Source organism: Haliotis asinina, chromosome 13 (genome assembly GCF_037392515.1).
Source record: "Haliotis asinina isolate JCU_RB_2024 chromosome 13, JCU_Hal_asi_v2, whole genome shotgun sequence".
Lineage (NCBI taxonomy): Eukaryota > Metazoa > Mollusca > Gastropoda > Lepetellida > Haliotidae > Haliotis > Haliotis asinina.
Window position 1 is genome coordinate 45985967 of NC_090292.1, and position 27152 is coordinate 46013118.

General features: G+C 38.9%; 2 protein-coding genes across 2 annotated transcripts in view; one reads left to right on the forward strand and one right to left on the reverse strand.

Moving 5' to 3' along the window:
- The first annotated feature begins 2181 nt into the window (after positions 1-2181).
- LOC137259594 (uncharacterized) lies at positions 2182-10077 on the forward strand. Its single transcript, XM_067797212.1, has 4 exons — positions 2182-2221; positions 6013-6081; positions 8289-9682; positions 10068-10077. Exons 2-4 carry the CDS (start codon positions 6049-6051, stop codon positions 10075-10077), a joined length of 1437 nt encoding a protein of 478 aa, XP_067653313.1. The 5' UTR covers positions 2182-2221; positions 6013-6048.
- Positions 10078-18773: 8696 nt separating this feature from the next.
- The window catches only part of LOC137259595 (sodium- and chloride-dependent glycine transporter 2-like), a 33297-nt gene continuing 24918 nt past the window's right edge, over positions 18774-27152 (reverse strand). Inside the window, exons 10-14 of the mRNA XM_067797213.1 lie at positions 26586-26714; positions 22089-22188; positions 20687-20787; positions 19741-19908; positions 18774-18878 (exon numbers count right to left, since the gene is read on the reverse strand). Coding sequence (XP_067653314.1) covers positions 18774-18878; positions 19741-19908; positions 20687-20787; positions 22089-22188; positions 26586-26714 — 603 coding nt within the window. The remainder of the gene's footprint in view (positions 18879-19740; positions 19909-20686; positions 20788-22088; positions 22189-26585; positions 26715-27152) is intronic.

The window sequence follows — 27152 nt, forward strand, 5'->3', positions numbered from 1 at the left end:
CTCTTACTATTTGGCAGTTTCCGAAACACAACTTGAAAACTATTGAAGATCTTTCAGCAAAACTTGGAAGATATTTGAGGCAAATGACAAAGTGGTTCCTTTTGCTATTTACAAAGTTTTGGCATTTTTATTTTTCCTGGTTTCCATGGAAACAATTCGGACTTAGTTTCAAAGTGTTTCATGACTATGCCTGTCTTAAGAGGCGACAAACAGGATTGGGCAATCAGCTTCAATGACTTGGTTGACGCATGTCATCAGTTCCCAATTGCGCAGATCGATGCTCATGCTGTTGATCACTGGAATGTCTGGTCCAGACTCGATTATTTACAGACCGCCAGGAATATTGTTGAGATTGGCCTAAAACTAGTCTCACTCACTCTCTCACTTAGGAATAATCACAACAAAAGTGAGAACTGGGATTCAGAAACTGGAAAAGGTATTGTTACTCTCACTGACACAGGAAGGTATCAGTTGGTTGACACAGAACATGCTCCATATGCATAGATCCATTCTTAAAGAATGGTAATTTTTCTCTGCTTGAAGCAGTAACACCAGCACCTTGAGAATATGCCAGTTGTGTGGATATGTGTGTTATGTGACCATAATAATCATAATAATAATAATAATTTATGAGGATCACCCGAACCCTCTCTGCTGCATTTTCATTCTAATCTGTAAATAATAATTTATGCCAATTTTTCTTTCAAATTGAGCTAAATTGAATTGTCTAAAACCTTTGAATCCCCTGAACCCCCCCCCCCATTTGATGACCCAATAGTTTTCAGCTGAAAATAGATCTTCCTAGTGCAATTGCTGTGCTCATGATCTGGATCAGTGGATTGTGTGGTGCAAAGGTTAAGTTATTTAAGGTCTGCCACTAATGGTAGGAGTGTTTCTACGTTAACAACAACAATATATATGGTATCTCCCACCCAGGCAGAGGAAGAAACATTACTTTTATGCTTTATGCGTTTGTGTAAATAGCAGGAGCATCCATGAACAAGCATAAGATGGGAATTTTTCAACAATGATTGAGAAATGGTTTTACGTCGCTTTTAGCAATATTTCAGCATGGCAGAGGACACTAGGAATAGGCTACACACATTGTCCCTCAGAGGGATGACCCAACACCGGACCCCCTCTCTTTGATGAGTTGAGTGAGTAAAGTTCTAAGCCACTTTTGGCAATATTCTAGTGATATCATGGCAGGGGACACAGCAAACCTGCCTCAAGTGTGACAAGCAAACTCTAGATCTTATAACCACTAGGGCAGCATTTCTCCTTGGTGGGGTGGAGTGGGATGGTATCTGCTTGTGCTGATGAGATTTTAAGTTATAAGAAAACATCTCTAACTTTGTTAACCCTTTGTCTTTATCATCACTTGTTAATTAATTTATGTATATATATCGCCTGTTCTCTCCCTGTATCATTTACACTTTGAAAACGATACAAGAACCTGTATCGAAACATCGTGTTCCAGTATTAAAGAAGTTGTCATCCATATACAGTTATCCTATCTCTAACTTCAATGGCAGTGAATGTTTTATCATTATAAACAGGCTGTAGACCCAGGTTTGATTCCCATTACTGGTGTCTCCTCCCCTCTTCTACTCCCCCCCCCCACTTCATTTCAGTATCAAAATGTTCTCGTCACGATATGGCTGAGATATTGTCGATGTGACGTTAAATATTAACTCACTCACTCTACTCCCCCCACCCACCCCCAACACACACACACCTGGGGATCTGTATAATATACATATATATTACTAAGCCTGCTTTCATCATGTAATTTCTGCACTTGAATAACACCATTTTATGACAACCTGCTCTTACGTAAATATCTGTGATGTTCTATTAGAAGTAGTTACACTGTTCTGCAACAAGAGGTTTTTACATATGTAATGTTATTGATCTTGGATGTAGTGATTAATTGTCCTCATTACATTATGACTGAATTTTGCTGATGTGACTATAAATATTAGCTCACTAGCTCACATTCAGAGTTACTGTAAGTCATCTCGGGCTTCAATGGCCCTGAGTGTCTAATACTTACATCAATATTGTCATTACAGGTTGAACAACAAACTATTGACTTGGCACTAAAAATAATCCACTCAAAGAGCATGATGGGTAGATTTACCCCACGTGTCATAAGCTGCGGAGCGTTAGGAAACAAGGATTTGACTGGGGGTAGATGTGTTCATAGACTGCACAGCAGGTAAGTGTTTGGGGTTAGGCACACATAGTAGAAAGGTCTTGTTTCCTACAGACGACCCAGTTCACTATAGCAGGTGACAGACCGACTGAATCCACAAGTGATGGGTCACTTATTTCACATGTGGCCTGCTATTTCAGGTTTAAGGAGAGCTATATGACAATGCTGACTGTATCAGGTCTCATAGTCCCTCAACCGTCACTACTTACCTTTCTGCCCTCTACTTATTCACACTGTGAGATTATGTATTATTTAACCATCTTTTGTTGATATGTTTATGTTGAAAATGCAATCTTGATAATTATTATGTTTTAACTGCATAACATGATTAAGTCATGTGATTCAAGTTTCTCGCACCCATTCACTCATCCGGTTTAGAATATTGCCTTTCAATAACCCATGCTTGGCATAAGAGACAACTAACAAGATCAGATGGTCAGACTCACTGACTTGGTTGACGATTTGCAATCGATGCTCATTCTGTTAATCACTTGATTGTCTGGTCCAGACTTGATTATTTACATTCTGCCGCCATATAGCTGGAATATTGCTGAGTGCAGCGTAAAACTAAACTCACTCATTGATGCATCTAAGTCCATTCTTCAAACAGAAACTGAAATGTAGGTTAAGAGCTGGGATTTTGTGCAGATAATGGCTTTATAAAAAGTGTGGGTGTTTTTCATTATTTGGGTGTTTTTTGTTTAAGTAAATTAAATACTTAGCATTAATAGCATACTTTTTTGGTTAGCAGAAGAATTATTTTTAAGTATGGAGTATTAATTTTTAAAAAAACATTTTGTTAGACAATTATTTTGCTTTTTATGTAAATTTGCAAATTTGGATGGGACTTTGCACAGAGACTGGCTGTGTTTCCAGTTACGACTGGAAATCAGTGTTTTTGTTTTTTATTTGGTTACTTAAAATTTTAAAGTTTCATGTATTCTGTTAACTCATATCTTTGAACAATGTATTTTTGTAGCAGAAAATTTGGTTTTGACAGCAAGGTGTTTATATTTGAAGCCCTTTCCTTGTCGGTTCATATTTTCACACACAAATATGAATAAAGATTACAGTTTTTAGGGTGTGAGGAGGTGTTTGCTGGGATTTTGTTGAAACAGTTATTTTCATCCAGGAAAAATATATTGCAGTAGTTATGAAAAGTGGCTATTCTGTCTGATTAAATTAACATCATTGAACAAATTATGGTGGTGTGTGGTCCTAACCATAGAACTTCAGTCCTGCCCCACAATGAAGCATGTTTGATACATGTGGTCTCACCTTCGGCAAGTGAGATGCTTCAAAACTGCTTCAGTTCACCTAGCACATAATGGGTACCTGGTGGGATGTCAAGTGACAGTTAACCTATTAGTGCCTTGGGTTTTGGGGGTAATGATGTTCTGTCCTTCGATTGTTAGTGCTATGAGCATTCAACTGGTGGATGGAGTTTAGCAAACTATAAATGCAGATTTTTTAGGCTTTTCCCAGAGGGCAGTGTTCGAAATAACGGCCAGCCCAGAGGACCAGCGCCAGTTGTTATTTTATCGGGCTGGCAGTTTTGAATATATGCAGGCACTTATCGCCTTCAGTAAATCAGTTGTCAGTCATTTTGTAGCTAGAATGTTTCCCCATTTTTCTACATTAACGTTTGGTGTTATCCAGAATGCATTGTGTTATGATAACATACAGTTTCACTTCCTGGTATTTCACCACTGTGGAGTATGATTGTCTGACAAATAAAAACTCCTCAGTGTGCCATAGGATTCACTTGATCTTGCAGAAACAGTGTGAAACTGTGTACAGTGCAGTCTGGCTTTTATTGGGCCTGTAGATTTCATTCAGGGCCTGTAGATTTCAAAGCCTGCAGTTTGCACCAGGTCCTGATGGCCAGCTGGTAAATTAAAGTATTGCAAACACTGCCAGAGGACTTTGAAGTCATTGTCAGAGTCCATCCATATTGACAACAGAAGGAATTGGGACTGAGCTGGTTCTATATATAGCCTGCTTGTTAGGTATTGCTTCAGTGTGTCATCATACGAGATAATCTTTAGGACAGGTGTGCAGCAGTACAGGTAACTGCATGATTTTCGCCTAATTCTATCACTGTTTTTAATCGAAGAATATTTATTTATTTTAGATACATGTCTAACATTGTATGCATCCACAAGCAGCTGAAGGAATGGTATAAATCCAGCTGGGGTACCATGCATTAATCAGAAGTATTGTAAGTCCATGGCCTCTAGTTTGGTGACATGACTTTGGTTTCCAGTGATGCTCAAGCTTCTTTTTGTGTCGTTTAATATTTCAAATAATAAACTATGAAGGATGATTTTACTAATAACAGTTCTTATGTAATTATTGCATATTGAAAGGAATTAAATTTGTTAACTGACGTGTAAATCAATAAATATTTTATGATTGGAAGTTTGATTGAGTAACTTTAGATTGTTACTGGCTGTATCCTCGAGTGGGGTTAAAGCAGTGTAAAAATATTGTCCTGAGAGGGTACTAAAGTCCCCAATCATTCAGAGTAAATTACAACATTCCACTGTTTTTAATCATAGCACATGTGTATTTTTAATGTATGGCTAGATGTGTCTAAACTGCCAACTGCTGAAGGGATGGTATGAATCCTGAGCTAGCTATAGGGCACATACAGGAAGCAAATAAACTATAAGTCCCCTTGGTCCCTAGTGTGGTGATCTACCTTGAGTTGTTGGCAATCTATAGTCTATTTTTATATTGCATTGTCCTCTATAGTTAAACTGTTCTGAATTTAACAACTAGCTTTAAATGGATATCTGTGGTATACTGGTAGTTTTACTGTTTTACGTCAGCAGGGTTTTAGTGTCTGATTTTCTTGGTATACAATGCAATCATTAATTGTTCTCGTCATGATATGGCTGCAATATTGCTGATGTGATGATAAATATAAAATATAAATATAAACTCACTTTCTCACTTTTATATTGTGTTGTTGATAAATAATGGTTTCTTTCAACTGATGTTAACTAGTTTTTTATTTTTTCTGTAACATTCTAGTCATTATGTTGTCCATATTTCTAATAAAGTTTAATGTTCAATTTTTCACATTAGAACTGAAACATTGACATGAAATTTTAATTTCACTCACTTCACCTGATTCTACATTGTCTGATGGAAAATACACCAAAATTTTGAAATTCCAAAATAGCTATGTTGTAATTCTACCTGTTGTGTGGATTGTTTGATAAGGTTGACTTCACATGGCGAGGTAAACTGTCTGATTTATCAGTCGTTGATCTGGCATCTGTCCAGGTATTGCTTCGTGTTCATTGATCAGGCAATGTATGTAGGTGGCTGAGCATTCATTGTAAGCCTTGCAGATTCTATGTCTTACAACCCGTGACAAGGGTTAGAATGGGTCTTTAGTAACCGATACTTGTAAGGTGCTACTAACAGGATTGGGTACAAGGCTCGCTGGCTTGGTTATCCCACTTATGTAGATTAATGCTCACGTTGTTGATCACTGGATTGTCTGGTCCAGATTTGATTATCCATGTAGATTCCTGCCTTATAGCTGGAATATTGCTGAGTGTGGCATAAAACTAAACTCACTCACTTCATCTTTACTGGATTAATCCTTTGTTATTTTGGCGGGTGATGGGGTAGCCGAGTGGTCAAAGCATTTGCTCATCACGACAGAGACCCAGGTTTGATTCCCACATGGGTAAAATATGTGAAGTCTATACCTGTTATCCCATGCTGGAGTATTCATGGGTCTATGTGAAGATGTAGATGAACACTCTCTGTTTCAGCTGTTACAGTGGTGTAGCTGATCTAAACCCATCACCATGAGATCTACCATGGGGAAAAACATGTTGAAGGTAAGGCATGATTTTGCTCATTGAATTATCATAATTCCGAAAGTTAATATATGGTTTGCATGTGTTCGTGAATATTTGTGCTTCTGATCACAGGATTGTATGGTTCAGACTCAGTGATTTACATAAATCACACAACATTCAAAGAACATTTAAACTTACCAGAATTTTTAACCATAGTATTTTCGTGATTCTAATGTTAGCTAAGTCATCCAACAATCACTAGCAACTGATGGGATGGTGCAAATCCAGCTATAGTCCATGCAGGTACCAAAGGCATTGTAAGTCCCCATGGACCCTAATCTACCTCCAGCTGCTGGCAATCTGTAGACCATATATTATGTTGTAATGTCCTAAAAGTTAAATGCTAGTTTGAAAGCTGACAGTTTTAGTGTCCTTTGGCGATATAATTTAGAAAGTAATAATAGGCCAGACCAAATTTATTTCTTGTTACGGATCTGCCGCTCGTATGTTTTTCAAGAATAAGGAAAAAACATAAATTAATCATTTTTCGCTGAGAACAGAAAATCCTACTGTTTTTAATGTAAAATGTAAACTTACAAGAAAACTTCATGTAGATTGTGTTTTATACACTTCATAAATTACCAAAAGTAAAATACTTTTAGTTGTCAGAAAGCATATTACTTTGACTGGTGATTCTATTCTTTGTTTTTTTCCTCCTACTTTAGTTTTTCTGCTAGTCCTAATTCTCACAGTGATGATACCGACAGGTTTTATAATATAAATACATACATACACATTGTTTAGAAATGTCCAATTTGTTCTCGTCATGATGTGGCTGAAAAATTGCCGATGCGACGTTAAATATTAATTCACTCATCACTTGTGAGATTTTAACCTATTCCCAACACAGTCAGTGGCTGTGCAGGTTACCATAAGTGATTGCACAAGTTCCAGATACGATTATGTCCTCCAACTGGGAAGTAAGTGATATGACTTGTTAGAAGAAACATTTGTGTACTCATAAATCAGTTGTAGAACAGTGATCATATGATTGAGATTTGTAAATTAAAGTAAAACAAAATTGAAACTGAATTATTCATAATATATCCTTATAGGGTCAGGTTCTGTTGAAGTTGTCTGATACACTGAGTACTTGTTATAAAATGTGCTTAGGCCAGACCAATTTTATTATTCGTTTTTCAGATCTGCTGGTCATATTTGTTAAAGAGTAAGAATAAAAAAAGAAACAATAATTTTTGCCTGCTCATAAAATACAATCCTTATGTTTTTATTGCCAAAAAATGTAAACTTTTAAGAAATATTTTTAGATTGTATTTTGCCTCATACAGAGTCATGCAAAAAGTATTCAACACTTGGCTTAATTTCCATAAACTTATTTGTTAATTTAGTGTAGCATAAATAATTTTCATGAATTTAATTTTCATAAGTTCCTATTCACATTTTACACATTTGTGAGGAATCATCTTACCTGGAATCACATAATTTCTGTTTGCTTATATATCGAATTGCAACAATTTAATCAACTTCCGTACAGTGTTGTGTACTCCTTCAACATGATGGCCTATGGTATTGTGCATTGTCGAACCATACGTTAATTGATAAATGTGATGCTATTAGTTAAATAGTGGTCAGAAAATTGATTGCTAATTATGTGCAAAATGCAGAGATGATTTCAAATTTGCCTGTAGCTGTCAAATTTTACAAAAAAGCTCACTTCAGGAAAATTATATATGCTGCATTACATGTAAAGTCTGGACATGACCCGTGAAGGTCCTGGGGTAGAATAGGCCTTCAGCAACCCATGCTTGCCATAAAGGGTGACTATTCTTGTCGTAAGAGGCGACTAACGCGATCGAGCGGACAGGCTCACTGACTTGGTTTACACACTTGATCGGTTTTCAATTGCGCAGATCAATGCTCATGTTGTTGATCACTGGATTGTCTGGACCAGACTCGATTATTTACAGACCGCCACCATATAGCTGGAATATTGCTGAGTGAGGCGTAAAACTAAACTCACACACTCACACACACTGTGGACATGACGTCTCGTTTATTTACAGACCTCCACCATATAGCTGGAATATTGCTGAGTGCAGTGTAAAACTAAGTTCACGCACTCACACACACTGTGGACATGACGTCAAGTTGCCAAATACTTTTTGCATGGGTCTGTAGCTTTAGTGTGGCCTAATATTACTGACAAAACTATGATTATTTCCCAGGGAGTGTGGGTGTTCCTGGCCCTAGTTGGCCTGGTGGTGGCACCAACATTAATTTCCAGTGGGCAAGGAACAATAACTGTGGTGCAGAAACCAGGAGACAAGGTTCTGGATGAGTATGACGTCTTCACGATACATATGCTTATGAGTCGCAGTCTAGAAAGTCTGGAACAGCATATCTCACACGACTGGTCCTATATCCCCAATCATGAAGGAGCATCATCATCGCTACTGACACTTCAGAGAAAACTTGAGGAACAGGATGTTTTGGAAACACTGATTGTACTTGACACACTACCCGAGTTGCTGGATGATGACCTCATCTGGAGGGCTGTGTTAAAGGCGTGGACTACACTAGAAGATGAAGAAGAATTACTGGAAACTCACTTTGGAAAGAAAACCTCACAAAACAAACATGTTGTACTGACAAAAGGTGCTTTTCAAAGCTTTCTGACTCAACTTAGAGGTGAACCATCTGAAAGTGATGAGGTTCAAACTTCAGCAAGCAAACTGGTCATTATGGATGGTGAACCACAACTTCTGAAGCTTCAAGAATTACGAGTTCTGTTTGAAGCTTATGTGCAAACCACTTTGCTGTACCAAGAACAACAGAGTAAGCAAAAACCTCCAGGAAGGTCAAGCAGAAAATCTGGGTCACATATCAGAGAAGCAGCAGCTACAGATAGCAAGGTTGTATTGACAAAAGATGCATTCCGCTGCCTTCTGAAACAGGTAAAACTTGACACATTGCAGGATGAAGATCATGAGTCATCTCGTAGTGTAGATCAGGAAGTATCTGCAAGCAAAGTAGCTGTATCTGAAGGCCGAAATACATCACCTCTCATGCTCCAGAAAGAGTTCCTCATTAAACTGGTATCGCAAACTATGAGCACAATTTACAGTCAGTCAGCATTGCAGGACCAGCTGAAGTTCCTTGGTGAATTACTGGACTACGACTTACTTGAGAGTCTAGAAGAGCCAGAGTCACCCAGCAAATTAATTACCCCCTTGATGTACCAAAGAGCGTTCTTCAGTAAAGAGTTATTGCAAACAGTGAACACCGTTTATGGAGAGTTGGGATTGCAAGAAAAACTGAAGATGTGGGATGCAATTCTGGACTTGGCATTTCAGGAGCATCTTGAAAAGACAGATTCACCCAGCAAACTAATTAGCCCCATGATGTTCCTCTCTAAAATACTATTGCCAACAATGAGTACACTTTATGGAGAGTCAGGACTGCATGGCCAGGTGAAGTTCCAAGGTGGAGAACTGAACCAGAACTTACCAGAGAGTGTAGAAGAGACAGAGCCACTAAACAAACTAATTACCCCGGTGATGCATCAAAGAGAGTTCCTCAGTAAAGAACTATTTCAGATAATGAGCAAACGTTATGGAGAGTCAGGATTACTGGACCAGTTGAAGTTCCTTGAGAGAGTGGACTTGGCATCACAGGACCATCTAGAAATGATGGCTTCACCCAGCAAATTAATTACACCTTTGATGCACCAAAGAGACATGTTCAGCAAAATACTATTGCAAACAATGAACACACTTTATGGCGAGTCAGGATTACAGGACCAACTGAAGTTCCTTGAGAGAGTGGACTTGGCGTCACAGGAGCATCTAGAAATGATAGCTTCACCTAGCAAATTAATTACCCCTGTGATGCACCAAAGAGACATGTTCAGCAAAATACTATTGCAAACAATGAACACACTCTATGGAGAGTCAGGATTGCAGGACCAACTGAAGTTCCTTGAGAGAGTGGACTTGGCGTCACAGGAGCATCTAGAAATGATAGCTTCACCCAGCAAATTAATTACCCCTGTGATGCACCAAAGAGAGGTCTTCAGCAAAATACTGTCGCAAACAATGAACACACTCTATGGAGAGTCAGGATTACAGGACCAACTGAAGATGTGGGATGGAGAGGTAGATGAGACAAAATACACAGTTGCAGCTTCATCTCAGATCTCCGATGGTCTGAAGCAAGATGCCTGGTTGAGTCAAGAGGTAAGTCTTCTCATTTATCCATTGAAATTCAAACATTTCCTTTAGAAATAGTGGTAAAATAAAGAACAAAGAATTCACGAATGTTCACCTTAATACTGATAGTTTGAAACAATATCATAAGTCAAATGAAAAATAATTACACTTTTTCTCTTAAATCTCCAAATGAGGATTGAAGTAATAGGGGTTTTGGTCAACTAATCCACAGGGCAAGCATTGGACAAGACAATGTCGTCGTGATCAAACTGTGAAATATATTTGAGATTACACTATCCTGGTAAAGAACAGATTCTCGTACTTTTCTTGGGTTGAGTCCCATCCGGGATGATTAGTGACTGCCTGTGTTAACAAACAGCACAACAGCTTGCTTTACTTGCTTCTTTTCGCATTTGACCCAATTAAACTGGCTTGAGATTTTAGAATTCATACCAGATAAACCTGAAATTGTGTGTTTGGATCAACTAATCTGAATGTTGGAACTTAAAAGTGGCAACCGCTTCCCCACAAACTGGAATAACCTAATCCATATTCTCTGATTACATGGGTACAATATGTGAAGCCCATGTTGTTGAGCAAATATTTGTACCTGAATATTCATCAAATTTAATGGTTAGTTGACTTCATTCAAGTGTGTTATACTAAACTAACAAAATTTTGATTAATTCTGATTTTTAATCCTTTTAATTGATTTTCTATTATTTCCAATTGTGAGAACACCACTATGGCCAGGGCACACAATGTTATCCCAATTATTATTTGATTTCCTGCAGGCAAGAAGGGAGAATACTGTGCTCAAGTCAAGTGCCTGTAAGTACTGCAGAGATCTCTGTTCAGTGTGAGTTAGTGAGTATGTCAAACTTTTATGTTACTTCACCAATATTTCAACCATATCCTGACAACAAAACGTTATGATGCATTAACAGTTTTTTTAGATGCTGTCAGCAATTAGGTTATCATAGTTTAATTAAAACTAGTATGATATCAACCTATGAAAGTCTTACTCAGTGTGTTTAGTACTGACAATCCCTCTCGCTCACACAGTAAGATGGTGTCAATCATGATAGTCTAGTTAGATTCTGGCCTAAGCAAACCTTGTCTTGTAGTAAACAGAATAGGGGTATGGGACCGGAAAGCAAAATCGCTATAGGGATTTCCAAAAGGAAGACGTACAGTTGCATTTGAGCAAATCTTAGAGACACTCAAATACAGCTGTACTTCTTCTTTCTTTTAATCCCATACCCCCATTCTGTTTACTATGTGCCCCAGTGACATACTAGCCTGTGGAATATGCAATCAGGAATAAGAATAAGGAATAAATATCAAAAGCAGCATGCCATGCCACCATGTCTTTTAAGATATGCTTTTTGTGCCAAGGAAGGGCATCCACTGAGTAGGTGTTGGACAGTCTCTTTAAATTCATTGCATAATCAACATTTCATGTTAACATTTTGATTAAGAATCAAATTCTGATGATTACGAGTGGGAAGTGACTGGTCTTGACCAACAAACAGCCCTGAACCCTCAGTCTCACATTTGAGACCAGCTGACTTCATCTAGACGAAGGAGTCGGTTAGATGCTGTTCTGTTCAACACACTGCATGTACACACGATGCAGTTTAAAATGCTAAACCAATTGTTGACAACACAATGTACAAAGATGCTGTAGATTTATAGGATCTAAAGGTTTTATCACCATACTATTTTGGGACCATTGGGACTTGCTGGACATTTGCTTCCAGCAAGACTGTAACTAGCATAGACTGTAACTGGATTAACACTTCTGGATTTACACATGCAAATGCTCTCAAACACATACATAATGCACACACACACACATACATAATGCACACACACATACATAATGCACACACACATACATAATGCACACACACACATACATAATGCACACACACACACATACATAATGCACACACTCATGGATTTACACATCAACATATACATGTACATTCACAAATCTGTGAAGAATTTAGTTAGAACTGGTAGCAATCCACAGTAGTTGTAACAAACAGGATCAGTCCGTCAAAGTTGAAGACTTGTTGATGCATGTCATAGTATCCCAATCATGCAGATTGATGCTCATGATGTCAGCCACTGGATTGTCTGATCCAGACTCCATCATTTACAGCCGTCCAACATATAGCTGGAATTTTGCTGAGGGCGTCATTATGACAAACAAAGAGACAAAGATAATCATATGCACACATACTCTTACAGACCCAAATCAAGTCCACAGCCACAAACAATCCACCATTTAAATTCAAATCTTGCTCATTTGAAATGTGCTGTATCCTCAAGGGGGTGTGAAGTAAGTGCATCAAATGTATTGCAAATAGCCATGGTCCCTTTTTTCTGATCTTCCTTTAGCTTTGGTGATCTGTAGACTGTTTTTTTTATTGTATTGTCTTCTATTGTTAAAATGTTTTAGAATACTCATACTCCAGCCATTGTTTATATTGTGTTGTCCGTCAAAGAGGTTTAATTTTAATGGTCCATGCTAGTTTTGATTATCTTCTTAGATGATCTAGTTATTTTACAGTCCTTTATCAACTAATTGCTTTAATTAACTTTCTCTGTTATCTGTTTAATGAATTGTGTTAGTCACTGTTATGTTAGCTCATTAATTTGAAATATATATCTGTTTTCAGTTCTCTCCATCTGAAGTTATAAAGAAACCACAGACATACACGCACATACACACAAATGTGCACACACACGTGCACTCATACACACGCACACACATGCCCACATGTCCACACACAGGTGCGTGCCTAAACGTACACACACACACACCATAATGTGAATTCACATCAACTCACATGTTATGTTTTTTGTTTATTTCCAGCTCCATCCAGCTGTATGTATAAAGAGACCCTACAAGTCGTGCAGCTGTATACAGACTCGTGTTACAAGAGGTCGGGCAGCTTCACACAACGGATGGCAGGTTTAGGGGGATTGTGGTATGACAAACTGAAGTATCATGTATTCAGTACTGCATATTCAAACCCCCACAAACTACATAATAACGACCTAGAAATGTTAGCCATTTGGGTTGCTTTAAAACTACATGGTAGAGGTTGGCAAGGTATGAATGTTGAAGCATATTGCGATAATGAGTCGACAGTTAAGTTGCTAAATGCATATTGTGACGGATCGTCTTTAAATTTGTTAAAATGTAAGACTAAGAGTCGAAAACAGAGGAGCAGTAAAATTCAAATGTTTATTATTAATAAGATTAATGAAGAAGTATGTAAGTATAAATTTAGTTTATCTACTATCCAAATTGGTGGAAAACAAAATTGTCGAGCTGATATGTTGTCAAGACGTGGAATTGAAGAGTTTTCATCTCATCTCCCTAGTGGTACAGGATTTTGTGAATATGATGTTGTGGCTGAACTAAATTCCTTTGATCGAGATCTAGAAAGCTGGATGAAAACATTTTAATGAGGTATGTGGGTGGATGGATGTGTTCAGATAGATATGCCTGAATGGATGATGGATTGACAGATGTGTTCAACTGGATTTTCATGAAGGATGGATTGATGGTGTGTTCAGATGAATATTCATGAATGGATGGATTGACAGATGTGTTCAGATAGATGTGCATGAATGGATGATGGATTGACAGATGTGCATGAAGGGGGTGATGGATTGACAGATGGATATGCATGAATGATTGACAGATGTGCATGAATGGATGGATTGGCAGGTTTGTTCAGATGGATGTACATGAATGAATGATGGATTGACAGATGATATGAATGGATGATGGATTGACAGATGGATATGCATGAATGGATGATGGATTGACAGATGGATATGAATGGATGATGGATTGACAGATGGATATGCATGAATGAATGATGGATTGACAGATGGATATGAATGGATGATGGATTGACAGATGGATATGCATGAATGGATGATGGATTGACATGTGTTCAGATGGATGTGAACGAATGGATGAGCAGATGTGCACAAACAGAAGAATGTTTAGATAGATTTGATTGCACAGATGGATGAATGTGGATGGGTGAATAATGCAGCACTATTCCAGCTTCAGGTGAGTAAGTAGGTTTGGTTTTACACCACACATTTTACGCAATATTCCAGCTATATGGCAGCAATCTGTAAATAATCAAGTCTGGACCAGACAGTCCAGTGATCAACAGCATGAGCATCAATCTGTGAAACTGGGAAACAATGACATGTGCCACCAAAGTCAGCGGGCCTGGCCACCTGATCCTGTTTGTCACCTCTTACGACAACCATGGATTACTGAATGGGTTTATTTAAGCTACGGTGTATTGAGTTGGTGAATTAGTGAGTGGGTGGGTGTATAATTTTTCAGTCGATGGATGAATTGTTTGTGAGTGTGTATATGGTGTAGCTGAGTCAAGTTCAGGTGTGTGTGTGGCTGGTGAGTTAGTAGATAAGTTGTTTGTTAGTTGATGGGTATATTGTTTATGAGTTGTTGTTTACGAGTGGGTTGGTATGTGGGGACAGAATGGATGAATTGCTCTATGATTTCTTGAAAGTAATTTTGAAATAAGGTTTACAAATATCATTAGTAGCATATATGGACTTATAGTTTCCTTTTTCAAAATGGAAACATGCATTTATCTTTCATCTGAATATTTACTTGAATCCTAGCTGAGAGCAGCATTAAACAACAAACAATCAATTTTCCACCTTTTATGACATCATAATTATGAAAGAATAAATCAACATGGTATTTGATGTTAATGTTGAGTGGACTATTTATTGAGAATTGATAAATAGCAAAGAAAGATAACTTTATTATCATTATGAAAATAAATTTGCTCTTTTCTCATGATTCTGGATAAGCCCTTAAACATTCTATACATAAAATATTGCATAGCATACCCAATCATGACTATCCTTAAAAACAAATTCCTTTTTGTGTAAAGAGTGAAGAGGATAAGCATGTTCTGCCCTACCTGTAGCACTCGCAGTGGGCAAGCTGGCTAAATCCAGCTAGGTTGTAGTGTCGGGATCTAGCCCACCTGTGACCAGGTGTGAAAACCTTGGAGTCAACTTTGTGTGCAGACTCTCTCCATGTTGTCACAACCCCTAGTGTGCAGTACACAACCCTGTGCACTTAAAAGAACCCACAAATCCGTTGGTATATGTCCAGATGGTGGCCACATGAACACGTGCATACACCTAGTTGCGGATACAGCAACATGCAGTAAACTTGGACAAAGTACTGTGACTATGTGTCCCAGTCTGCCCAGCTGTGAACTGGGTACCTCATGATAATACAATGTGATGCTGAGACCAGACATCCAGTGATTGAGGGAAAACAAATACCAGCACTTTGAGCAAGCAATAGTTGCATGGATAGGAGTGCTATGTTATGATATGGATCTCGGGTCCAAGTGAGGGTACCAGTGAGCTCCCTTATCTAACTGGCGTGCTGGTTTGCTCGGGGGAATTAACTCAGCAAAGAGTCCGAAGTCACAAGAAGCTAATTACAATTTTATTTACAAGAGATGGAGTAACAAGGGTGGCCACAGAGAGTCGGTACAACCTCTGGGCTGAGGGCTAGAGCTGACCTGTGTTGGGAGTCTAAACCCTACTGATGGACAAATGAAGTTGGAGACTATTTAACTACAATTTAAACAATACAAAGATTCTGATTTGCTGACTGATACAAAAATGGGTGTAACCTACAATAGCCAATGAAATACAGAATAAACAAAATGGTGTGTGTCCTACCATTACAACTTCAGTGACCAGACAGGGGGAGTACTTAATCTTTTAATCCTATTCTAAGTGGCATTAATCTTGTTGGCACATTTACTGGATGCTTGATTGCTTACTCTGGGCTGGATCTTTAACGACCCTTAACTGGTGTTAGCATAATGTTATTTTACTGTAGGTGATGGCATGTGTACCTCATCAAAGCAGTTTATTAACCTGTCTAGACATAACCCTTGTCTTAGTGAATGGTTTGTCTTACAGTGGTGTTCTGATTACCTCAGGCTAGGATTTTAACTGTGAAATTGTGTGGTCATAACTTATACCTTTTTCAATAGAATTTCTGTGAGATAAGCTTTACTACTTTTGAGAGGAGTCTTGTCTAAGCTATTACTGATACATGATGAAACTAATATTCTATATTCATATTTTCCTAATATTTGAATGCTAATATATTGCTTGTACTGGTTACAATTTATAATGAATTTTGGTATGAATTATCATTTCATGATAGCTATATGAATACCCTATAAGACAGGATAAGATTTACAAAATTTGTCATAAATGGAAGCATTTTCTTGCCTGCCACAAGACAGTGGCTGTAAACAAACCAGACAAGGGATTCATGAACTGGAAAATCCAGTTAGATATTTGGAATTACACCAGTAACAAATGAATGGTACCAGTGGTGACTTTTTGAATAAAAGATACTAAAACTGACAATGTTTTGTGAAGTTTATATAGCATGGCACGGAGTCATCCCACAGGTGACATCCATATCTTATAAGACAGCCAACAGGGTTAAACTCAGCTGATATGGAAAACATGTCAGACTTTTGATCAGAAGGTCTATGGTTCGAATCCAGAAATTTTATGGTCACTGCTTTGGCACCTGAAATGGTACTGAGCAAATTCATGTTAAATCTGAGCAAATGACGTCTCAGAACTTTGTTGTGTGGCCCAGAACTTGCATGGAGTTCACAGGTTTGTAGCAGGGCATTTAGTCATCCCATAGATGACGCCCTTTCCATGTGCGCATGAGCATCGATCTGTCCATGGCTTACTGAAGATCAGTATTCTGACCTGAATATTCAAGAACAAGAAGGGAAAGATGAGGATCTGCATGTAGTGAATGAAGTTGTAGTGTTGGTGCCCACAGAGCCCCTTTCATGACTTGTTTCCTTGAGACTTCCTCCATAAGTGACTGTAAGCTTGGCACCTGACCACTTATAACTCCTGACAAGTTAATGGTTGCTTCAAACAAAGTGAAGGTAGTCATGTACCCCACAAGGTTATGGCAGACTTGCTATACACCAGGTCAAGGTAGTCCTGCAGCATGCAAGGTGATGGTAGTTTTGCCAACCAAAAGGTCAAGGTAGTCTTGCTACCCACATATGCAAGATCGTCCTGCCTCCATAACGGTCAAGTTAGTCTTGCTACTCACATATTCAACATCGCCTTGCCACAATAAAGGTCAAGGTAGTCTTGGTACCCACATTATCACGATAGTCGTACCACAAGAAAGGTCAAGGCTGGCTAGCCACTCACATATTCCTGTTAGTCTTGCCACACACAAGGTCAGTGTAGCTTGCCACTCATATATTCGAGTTAGTCTTGCCACACACAAGGTCAAGGTAGGCTTGCCACTCACATATTCAAGATAATCGTACCACAATAAAGGTCAATGTAGGCTTCCCACTCACATATTCGAGTTAGTCTTGCCACACACAAAGTCTAGGTAGTCTTGTGCAACAAGCTCTGAAATATGCAACATGAAGCAGTAAAGTGCATCGAAGTGCAACATATAGCAGTGAACGAAATGCAACGTGTAACAGTAGAGCAAACGGAACGAGAAGCATAGCGCCTCACAGGCTGCTTTGGTTAGTAATAATAATAAGATCTGGGTTATCCGGGGTAAAAATAATCAAATTCTGATTACAGTGTCCAGGGGGCAGATAGATACTTGGCGCCATATAAGAGAATTATTATTTTAAAATCAAAATCAAATCAATAATACTTGATTACACTTGTGTTTACACTTCAGCAAGCATGGATTTCAAATTGTCATCTTGTGTCATCAGGTGTCATCTTGTGTCATCAGGTGTCATCAGGTGTCATCTTGTGTCATCAGGTGTCATCAGGATGTGTGAGTGAGTTAAAATTCAAAGTCGCGTTAGCTATATTTCAGCCATGCTGTGACTGGAACAAGTTCTGTTATTGCTGCATCTTTAAAAACGTCACCGAGGGACAGTATAACAGAGGGCTGTACATCACCACTAAGACAGGTGACATCACTAAGCCTGGGGCCATGTGGACTAACAGTACCTCTGCTTCCTTCAGGGATCCCAAGTAGGATGTATACAGTTTCCTTACTTTCTGGTGAATAGCCCAAGTGCAGCCAGAGCTTACATTGAAACACATATTCTGCTGTTAAAACACACACGAGGTGATAGAAGACTATCGTGACAAAATATCAAGATAGGAAAGGTGATGGATATCCTGACAAAATATCAAGATAGGAAAGGTCAAGATGTGTCTGTAATGATACAGTTTCCGATATGATGAGTGGGCTGTTCCCTGCGATACATCTGGCCTCAGAAATCTGATGATGCTCTGTGAAATACGGTTTCCGATATGATGGATGGACCGGTCGCCAGGATTCAGCTGGTCTCAGTGATTGGATGATTTTGTGTGACATACATCTCCCGATACGATAGGTGCGCCGGGCCCCAGGATTCAGCTGTTCTCCGTGATTGGATGATTTTGTGTGAAATACATCTCCCGATACGATAGTTGCGCCGGTCCCCAGGATTCAGCAGGCCTCAGGGATTTGATGATTCTCTGTGGAACACAGGGAACTTCGTTTATCACAGACTGAACTGTTTTTCGTCTTGTAAGTGATACACATGAAAGGTAAAATTGTGGATGTCAACGGAGGAACGAGACATGTCCCTGTATGTTGATACGCCTTTATCAGGTGATTGTCACCTTTTATATATTTTTGGCGCGATTAGTGGTTGTGTGTTTTAGTGTAACCACAAGCCTAAAGTTAGTGGCTTCCCACTTTCGTTTCATTTACTAAATATACCATTTGATCTGTTACAATAATTAAAGGGCATGTAGGGGCGGAGTCATCCTGCAGATGACATCAGTATCACATCAGCAGCTTGATCAGTTTAACCTCTTTCTTCATGCTCACATGGCGTGGGACTTCGGATTAGAAGGACCGTGGTTCGAATCCCAGCACAGGATCTGTATACATTATCAACAATTTCCACATTGTTGAACATTCAGAAATACAACTAGCGTTCTTGCCGGGGTAGCAATTGCACTTCAAACGTACACGCGTTAAACTGTGTGGATGGCAAGGCATGCTTGTGATTTGTCCATTACGTTCATTTATCAATTACAGCACTTTGTGATAATGGAATTTATTTTCACACTGGTTCTTGTGTATTTCCGATCTGGTGCATCTATATCTACAGCGGCGGGGTAGCCTTGTGGTTAACGCGCTGATGTTTCTCAATGAAATACGACCAATATGACCCAAGACCCGGTTCGATTCCTCTCAGTGTGTGAAGCTCGTCTTTGGTGTCCGCCGCCTTGCTGTTGCTGGGATAATGGTAAAGGCGGCGGTTATAGCTCTTGTAATCTGATATTTTTCAGCAGGTCAACCATTAAAGATCACACGCAGATATATTACCTGTAATATGGCGCCGTCCTCATTGTAAATGGTCACAAACATCATGACAACAACAGGGATGCACGGGATGATGGCGATGGACCAGCCGATGGAGGCAGCATAGTCAGGATACACATAGTTGCCATACGTCGGGGGCACATATTTTGTCAGAGTAGATATGAAAACAATCTGAAACACTCAAGAAAATAATTTCATAAACTTTATTGAATTTTACCTTTTTGTTTGAGTGTTCCAGCACTGTTCCAGCTGTTTGGCAGCGGCCTAGACCAGTGTCGTAACTGGCGATTTGGGTTTTAGTAACCCTAGTACCAGTTAACTGTTACGATGGCCGTTGTGACCTGTCAGGGGTGATGTAAACTCTGGTTGCATACTCGCTTGGTCCGTCCGGGCTGCTACATCTGGGAATGAGGGGTCTGACGACCGGGACTCCCAACTAACACATAGCATTCATGTACTGGCACCATGACATGCCAGGAATCACTGAACACAAAGTTCTGTACTCACATAGTTCTATCCCAACTATGGAAATGTACAATCCTGGCGTTCGAACGTTCTGCCAAATGTGTAAAATGCGCTCACACTGCTCTTTTAAAGGTGGTGGAACCTGATCCAAACCTTGTCACATGACCATATTCAATCCCTCTAATTTGTTAAAAGTTACATCATTCCACGGTCTCACGTCTGCCACGTGATCGGGAAAATTCCAAAATCTATTTTATTCTACTACTGATATATTCTCCTTTCCAGACGATTGGGTGTTCACCTTATCCCTAAAAACTCCAATGTCAATGGATATACGAGCCATAAATTATGACTGGTCCCAAAACACAAAACTACCTTACTTAACACATCCAACAAGATGGGAGGACCAGTTCTTACAGGTCGCCTGAGAGGAATTCAGATTTGATTTTTACAAAATCTGTGTCGTCATCATGCAGAACCGTACCAGGAGCATTGCTGGTGTGACGTACCGCCACGTGACTCGGAAGAAGCACGGTGTAGGTCGGCCAGTCATCAGTTCCATATCTGCACTCAGTCGATTCACCCCTGTTACAAAACATACAACACGTAACATATTTGTAAACATGCATACTGCAACACTGAAGGGACAGGCGTCAGTTCATCTGAAGTACTTTAGTTCTAGATAACCTAGGAAATTTCGACACACATTGAGTTTAATTAGAAAGACAATACAATCAGATGGAGTGATTGTATTTAGTTTTACGCCACACTCAGCAATAGTCCAACTATATGGCGGCTGTCTGTAAATAATTGGGTCCAAACGAGACCATCCAGTGATCAACAGCATGAGCATCGATCTGTGCAGAGAACTGAGAACCGTGTGCCATGTGTCAACCAAGTCAGCGAGTCTGACCACCCGATCCCAAGACACAGAATTAGTTTTTTTGTCTAGGTCAGCCTCAGCAATATTTTAGCTATAACGGAGGCTGGACCACATAACCCAGTGCTCAACATCATGAACATCGATCTACACATTAGGAACAACGGAATGTTTCTCCCACTCTAGCGATCCTGGTCACACAACACAAAGCATAATAGGCTGTGACAGTGAGTTGGTATGGTTTTAGCAACTTTTAGCAACATTCCAGCAATATCATGGCCGAGGACACCGAAAGTCAAACGGGCTTCACACATTATACCCAGGGGGAATCCAACCGGGGTTTCGAGTGTGACGAGCGAACGCTTTAACCACTAGACTACCCCACCGCCCCTCAATGATGATACCAATAATATGAATACCATATATCCGGGGTAGAATAGGCCTTCAGCAACCCATGCTTGCCATAAAAGGCGACTATGCTTGTCGTAGGAGGCGACTAACGGAACAGGGTGGTCAGGCTCGCTGACTTTGTTGGCACAATCATGTCATCGGTTCCCAATTGTGCAGATCGATGCTCATGTTCTTGGTCACTGTATTTTCTGGTCCAGTCTCGAGTAGTTACAGACCGCCACCATGTAGCTGGAATATTGCTGAGTGCGGTGTAAAACTAAGTTCACGCATTCATACACACTGTGGACATGACGTCAAGTCCCACATACTTTTTGCATGGGTCTGTAGTTTTAGTGTGACCTAATATTACTGACAAAACTATGATCACTTCCCAGGGAGTGTGGGTGTTCCTGGCCCTAGTTGGCCTGGTGGTGGCACCAACATTAATTTCCAGTGGGCAAGGAACAATAACTGTGGTGCAGAAACCAGGAGACAAGGTTCTGGATGAGTATGACGTCTTCACGATACGTATCCTTATGAGTCGCAGTCTAGCAGACCGCCGCCATATAGCTGGAGTATTGCTGAGTGCGGCGTAAAACTAAACTCACCCACTCACCATATATCCATGCAAGTACAATGCATTCCAGAAAACCAGCAAAGAAGAGGAAGACGGCCGCCATGTACCAGTCTATCAGCTGAAAGATGTACATTCCTCCCTGAAATGACGTATCGTTTGATTGACAATTTGAGAATGAGTGAATGAGTTCAGTTTTACGTCGTATTTATCAATATTTCAGCAACATGGGTGGGGAACATCAAAAATGGGCGTCACATCGAACCCGGGTTTTCAGCGTGATGAGCGAACGCTTTATCAATCGGACTACCCTGGTGGTGTCCCCTTGAAATAGGTGAATAATAAGACAGTTATAGTGATACTTTGTGGGGTGGGTGACATCAGCAATGTTTCAGTGACTAAAACCTGTTATACCTTCGTGAACACTCACATCGAGAAAATGAAAACCTGTTAAACAATCATGAACATACGAAAGCCATACGAAAGCCTAATGCTGCCACTTTTGTAGCATAAGATATTTTTTTCAAAGACAATTCTCGTTACTTCAATTATTTACTCGTTGCTTCGAGTATTTTCTCGTTATTTCAATGATTTTCTCGTAACTTCGAGTATATTCTCGTTATTTCAAATATTTTTTCGTTGCTTCGATTAATTTCTCGTTACTTCGAGAATTTTGTCGTTGCTTCAAGTTTCTTTTAAAAACTTGAAATTTCGAGTATTTTCTCGTTATTTCAAATATTGTTTTCGTTGCTTCGATTAATTTCTCGTTACTTCGAGAATTTTCTTGTTACTTCAAGTTTCAGTCAAAAACTAGAAATTTCGAATATTTACTCGTTGCTTCAAGTTTCAGTCAAAAACTTGAAATTTCGAGTATTTTCTCGTTACTTCAAGTTTCTTTCAAAAACTTGAAATTTCGAATATTTACTCGTTGCTTCAAGTTTCAGTCAAAAACTTGAAATTTCGAGTATTTTCTCGTTACTTCAAGTTTCTTTCAAAAACTTGAAATTTCGAGTATTTTCTCGTTACTTCAAGTTTCTTTCAAAAACTTGAAATTTCGAATATTTTCTCGTTGCTTCGATTTTATTTTTCTTAATTTCTAAGTTTGATGGAGGTAGCATGTATATTTTAGGAGATCTGCTCCGAGCAAGATGACATCCTCATAGTCACAGCCTAAGTCACATGTCCATGGATACAGCAAAAAAATAAAATTCATATCTGAGTATAACCATCAAATGGCACATCTATGGATCATGCTTGGTACGTGCGCCAAATTTCATGAAGCTAGCATGTATAGTTTAAGGAAATCTTCTCCGAACAACATGACACCCTCATATCCACAGCCTAAGTCACATTTGGGAGGAAACCGCAAAAGCTTAAGGTTCATATCTGGGTTTAAACCCCAAATGGCAAACCTATCTATCATGCTTGATACGTGTTCCTAGTCTGATGAAGTTATCATGAATAGTTTAGGAAATATGTTTGGGACGGTATCGACCCCCCAAAAGACAGGCCACTTAAAACAACACATTTTATGGTTGGTTGCACAAGGCTTAATTTAGCTGTGTCGTTGAAAATTGTGGTATGTGTCCTGATAAAAAAAACAACATTAAGTTTAGAAGTGGTACGGTTATACGACCTCTGGCCATATGAAACTTTAAGTGTTATTGAAATTGTTCATTTAATATTTTCAAGAAAACTGCTTCGCCACATGTTGTATGTGGAGACTGGAAGCAAAGCAATTCGTACTGATATTCATACCAAAATAGTATGCTTTTGGAGCAAATTGACTTCAGTCAAATCCTCAAAGTTATCGAATATATGGTATCATTTCACAGTTAAGTCTTATTTGCGGTTCACTCCAAAATGACCGACCTCCTGTAAGATAAATTCAGTGAGTACACTAGTTAGCTCAGCCATGCTCTCCACCCCTATTCCATTAATGAGTTCACTTGGAGTCACATAGTATACAGTCTGTTCAACCTTGGAATTTAAGCAATACTCAATCATCAAAAGGATTTCATTTCACAATGTATGAAATTGAACTTATTCCAGAACCCTATCTTAAATTAACCTTACAAAGTAGAATTTCACTGACAAAATTTAGGACAACAAATCATAGGTTACCAATGGAAACAGGGCGCTGTCTGAATGGTTTGAAAGAAAGCCGACTTTGTAATCTTTGTAAACAAGCCATATGTGACGAATTCCATGTTGTACTAATATGCCCACCACTTGTCGAACAACAACGAATATCTTTTCTGTGTGAATCCCTCTACCTGTACATGTATTTTTCCCATGAAATGTGATTATCAACCACTCACTCTCAAATTATCCAAATGTATGACACACTGTGCCTTCTCAAACGATATCATGTAAATATATTAATTATATTCACATATACAGGTATGTTCTATGTTTCACCTTTTGTGTTTTTGAGAAAAAAATGAAAATTCTGTTTGTTCTTCTACCAGTCACTACAGAGTATAGTAACAACACATTTCCATCTTTCTTAATTTACTTGTAATTAGAGTGAAAAGTAGTCGAGAACTGAGTTGCTTGAGAAGCTGAGAATGTTCTCAAGCACTTTTAACATAAAAAGTCTTAATATAAAAATCATAATTCATTACATGAATTAAAACAAAGTATAGTTTCCATATCTGGGCACATGTTATTATTATCAGCTTAATTAAGCCTTATGCAAACAACCCTAAAGTGTGTTGTTTTAAGCGGTCTGTCTTTTGTGAGGTCTGCTTTATGGGAAGATAAGATGTTGCAAGGGTGCGCATCCTCCCTATTGAACTGAAAGTTTGTTTTATGACCACTGAAACTCGGGTGGTGTAGGGTGTAGCTTGTAGGGTGTGTGTGACTATGAGGATGTCATCTTGACCGGGGCAGATCTCCTAAAATATACATGCTAGCTTCATCAAACTTAGAAATTAAGAAAGATATAATCGAAGCAACGAGAAAATATTCGAAATTTCAAGTTTTTGACTGAAACTTGAAGTAACGAGAAAATACTCGAAATTTCAAGTTTTTGAAAGAACTTGAAGCAACGAGAAAATACTCGAAATTTCAAGTTTTTGAAAGAAACTTGAAGCAACGAGAAAATATTCGAAATTTCAAGTTTTTGACTGAAACTTGAAGCAACGAGTAAATATTCGAAATTTCAAGTTTTTGAAAGAAACTTGAAGTAACGAGAAAATACTCGAAATTTCAAGTTTTTGAAAGAAACTTGAAGCAACGAGAAAATATTCGAAATTTCAAGTTTTTGACTGAAAATTCTCGAAGTAACGAGAAATTAATCGAAGCAACGAAAAAATATTTGAAATAACGAGAAAATCTCGAAGTTACGAGAAAATTATTGAAATAACGAAAAAATACTCGAAGCAACGAGTAAATAATTGAAGTAACGAGAACTATCTTTGAAAAAAAAATATTTTGTGCTACAAAAGTGGCAGCATTAGGCTTTCGTATGAACACTCACATCGACAAAAATAGAAAGTTAACCTGTTATACATTTGTGAACACCTACATCGAGAAAATAAAAACCAGTTGAACCACAACATACTAAAAATACCGTATATTAAAAGCAACCAGGAAATCACAGATACTGATGTAAAACTAACGTGTAAATCTAAAACCATAGATAGTACAACATAACAAACAAGCTCCAGATTGTCAACGACTGAAGGTAGATCGCCATACTGGTGACTATGGGGGTCTTACTGCAGGGTCGGTAGCTGTATTTAAACCGTCAGTTAGCGATTGTGCTGTCTTTCTATTCAGAAAAAGATATTTATCAAAACTTTCCAAACAATTCAATTTCGTTGAAAAGTTAAAAATTACACAACAATCGGCATTATAAAAAACGTCTTTATTATAAGCTCTTTATGAAAAGCAGGGGAACCTGAACTTTCAGTTTGGATTGGAAGTCTTAAGCGTAAACAAACTCTTCAAAAACAGACATTTCATGCATGAACGCACCGCCATTTCTTTTTATCACATATCTAAACACAGCGTATGGGACGCATGCGCACAATTTACTTTGACAGTTGCTCAAGTCAAATTCAAACGGATCTTCACGGGTCAACTTAAACACACTTACTGTATTAATTTATCATCCAAAACTGTGTTCCACAAGAGATATCGCTTGTGTGAGATCTGACGATATCTCCTTGGAGATATCGCTATGACAATGAAATTTTGGACAATGCCCTGACAATGCCATGACGTCATGAACTTGATGCCGTCACAATGACATGACATCGTTGCACTACCAATCTAATAATGTACATTTTTCACTGAAATCTTACGAAGAATGATTAGGGATGATAAATAGAATCTCATCCTTGTGTAAACCGATCAACACTTGTTGATAAAGGTAAAAATATCCTCGGCAAGCCTCGGCAAGCCTCGGAAATGTGTTGCTTTATCAATTCGTGTTGATATCAGTAGACACTATTCTCAATTTATCCACTTGGTAAAATATATTCTGCAAAAGGTATTCTAAAACAAAAAGGACAACATTCCAATACATACCTCTGTGGTTGTTACAATTCCCAGCAGAAAAGATCCGAAACAGTAGCCAAGCGTTACCGTGTTTCTCCATTTCAGTAGAGACGGGTATTCGTCAAAGATGACGGATGCTACAGTCTCCACCATTGAAAACTGTAAACAGGATAGGAGTGAGTGGGTGAGTTTAGTTTCACACCAGCTATATGGCTGCGGTCTGTAAATAATTGAGTGTGGACCAAACAACAAGGGATCAACAGTATCGAACGTCGATTTACGCAAATGAACTGGGACCCGACAACATGTGTCGACAAAGTCAATCCCAATAGTCGCCTCTTGGGACAAGCTTGGGTGAGTGACTTAGTGAGTGAGTGAATTTTGCTTTACGCAAGGTGTATGTAAATAATGGAGTCTGAACCGGACAATCAGGGCATCGATCTGCGCATTTGGGAACCGAGGACATGTGTCAACCCATTCAACCCCGATGACACGTATCAACAAAGTCAATCCGGATCCCGTTAGTCGTCTCTTACGACAACCATGGGTTACTGAAGAGCCTGACGACTCGATCCCGTTAGTTGCCTCTTACGGCAA

Coding starts and splice junctions, on each gene's coding strand:
- LOC137259594 (XM_067797212.1), top strand. CDS start 6,049: ATGAGATCTACCATGGGGAAAAACATGTTGAAG. Junction 6,082..8,288: donor TGGGGAAAAACATGTTGAAG/GTAAGGCATGAT, acceptor ATTATTTCCCAG/GGAGTGTGGGTGTTCCTGGC.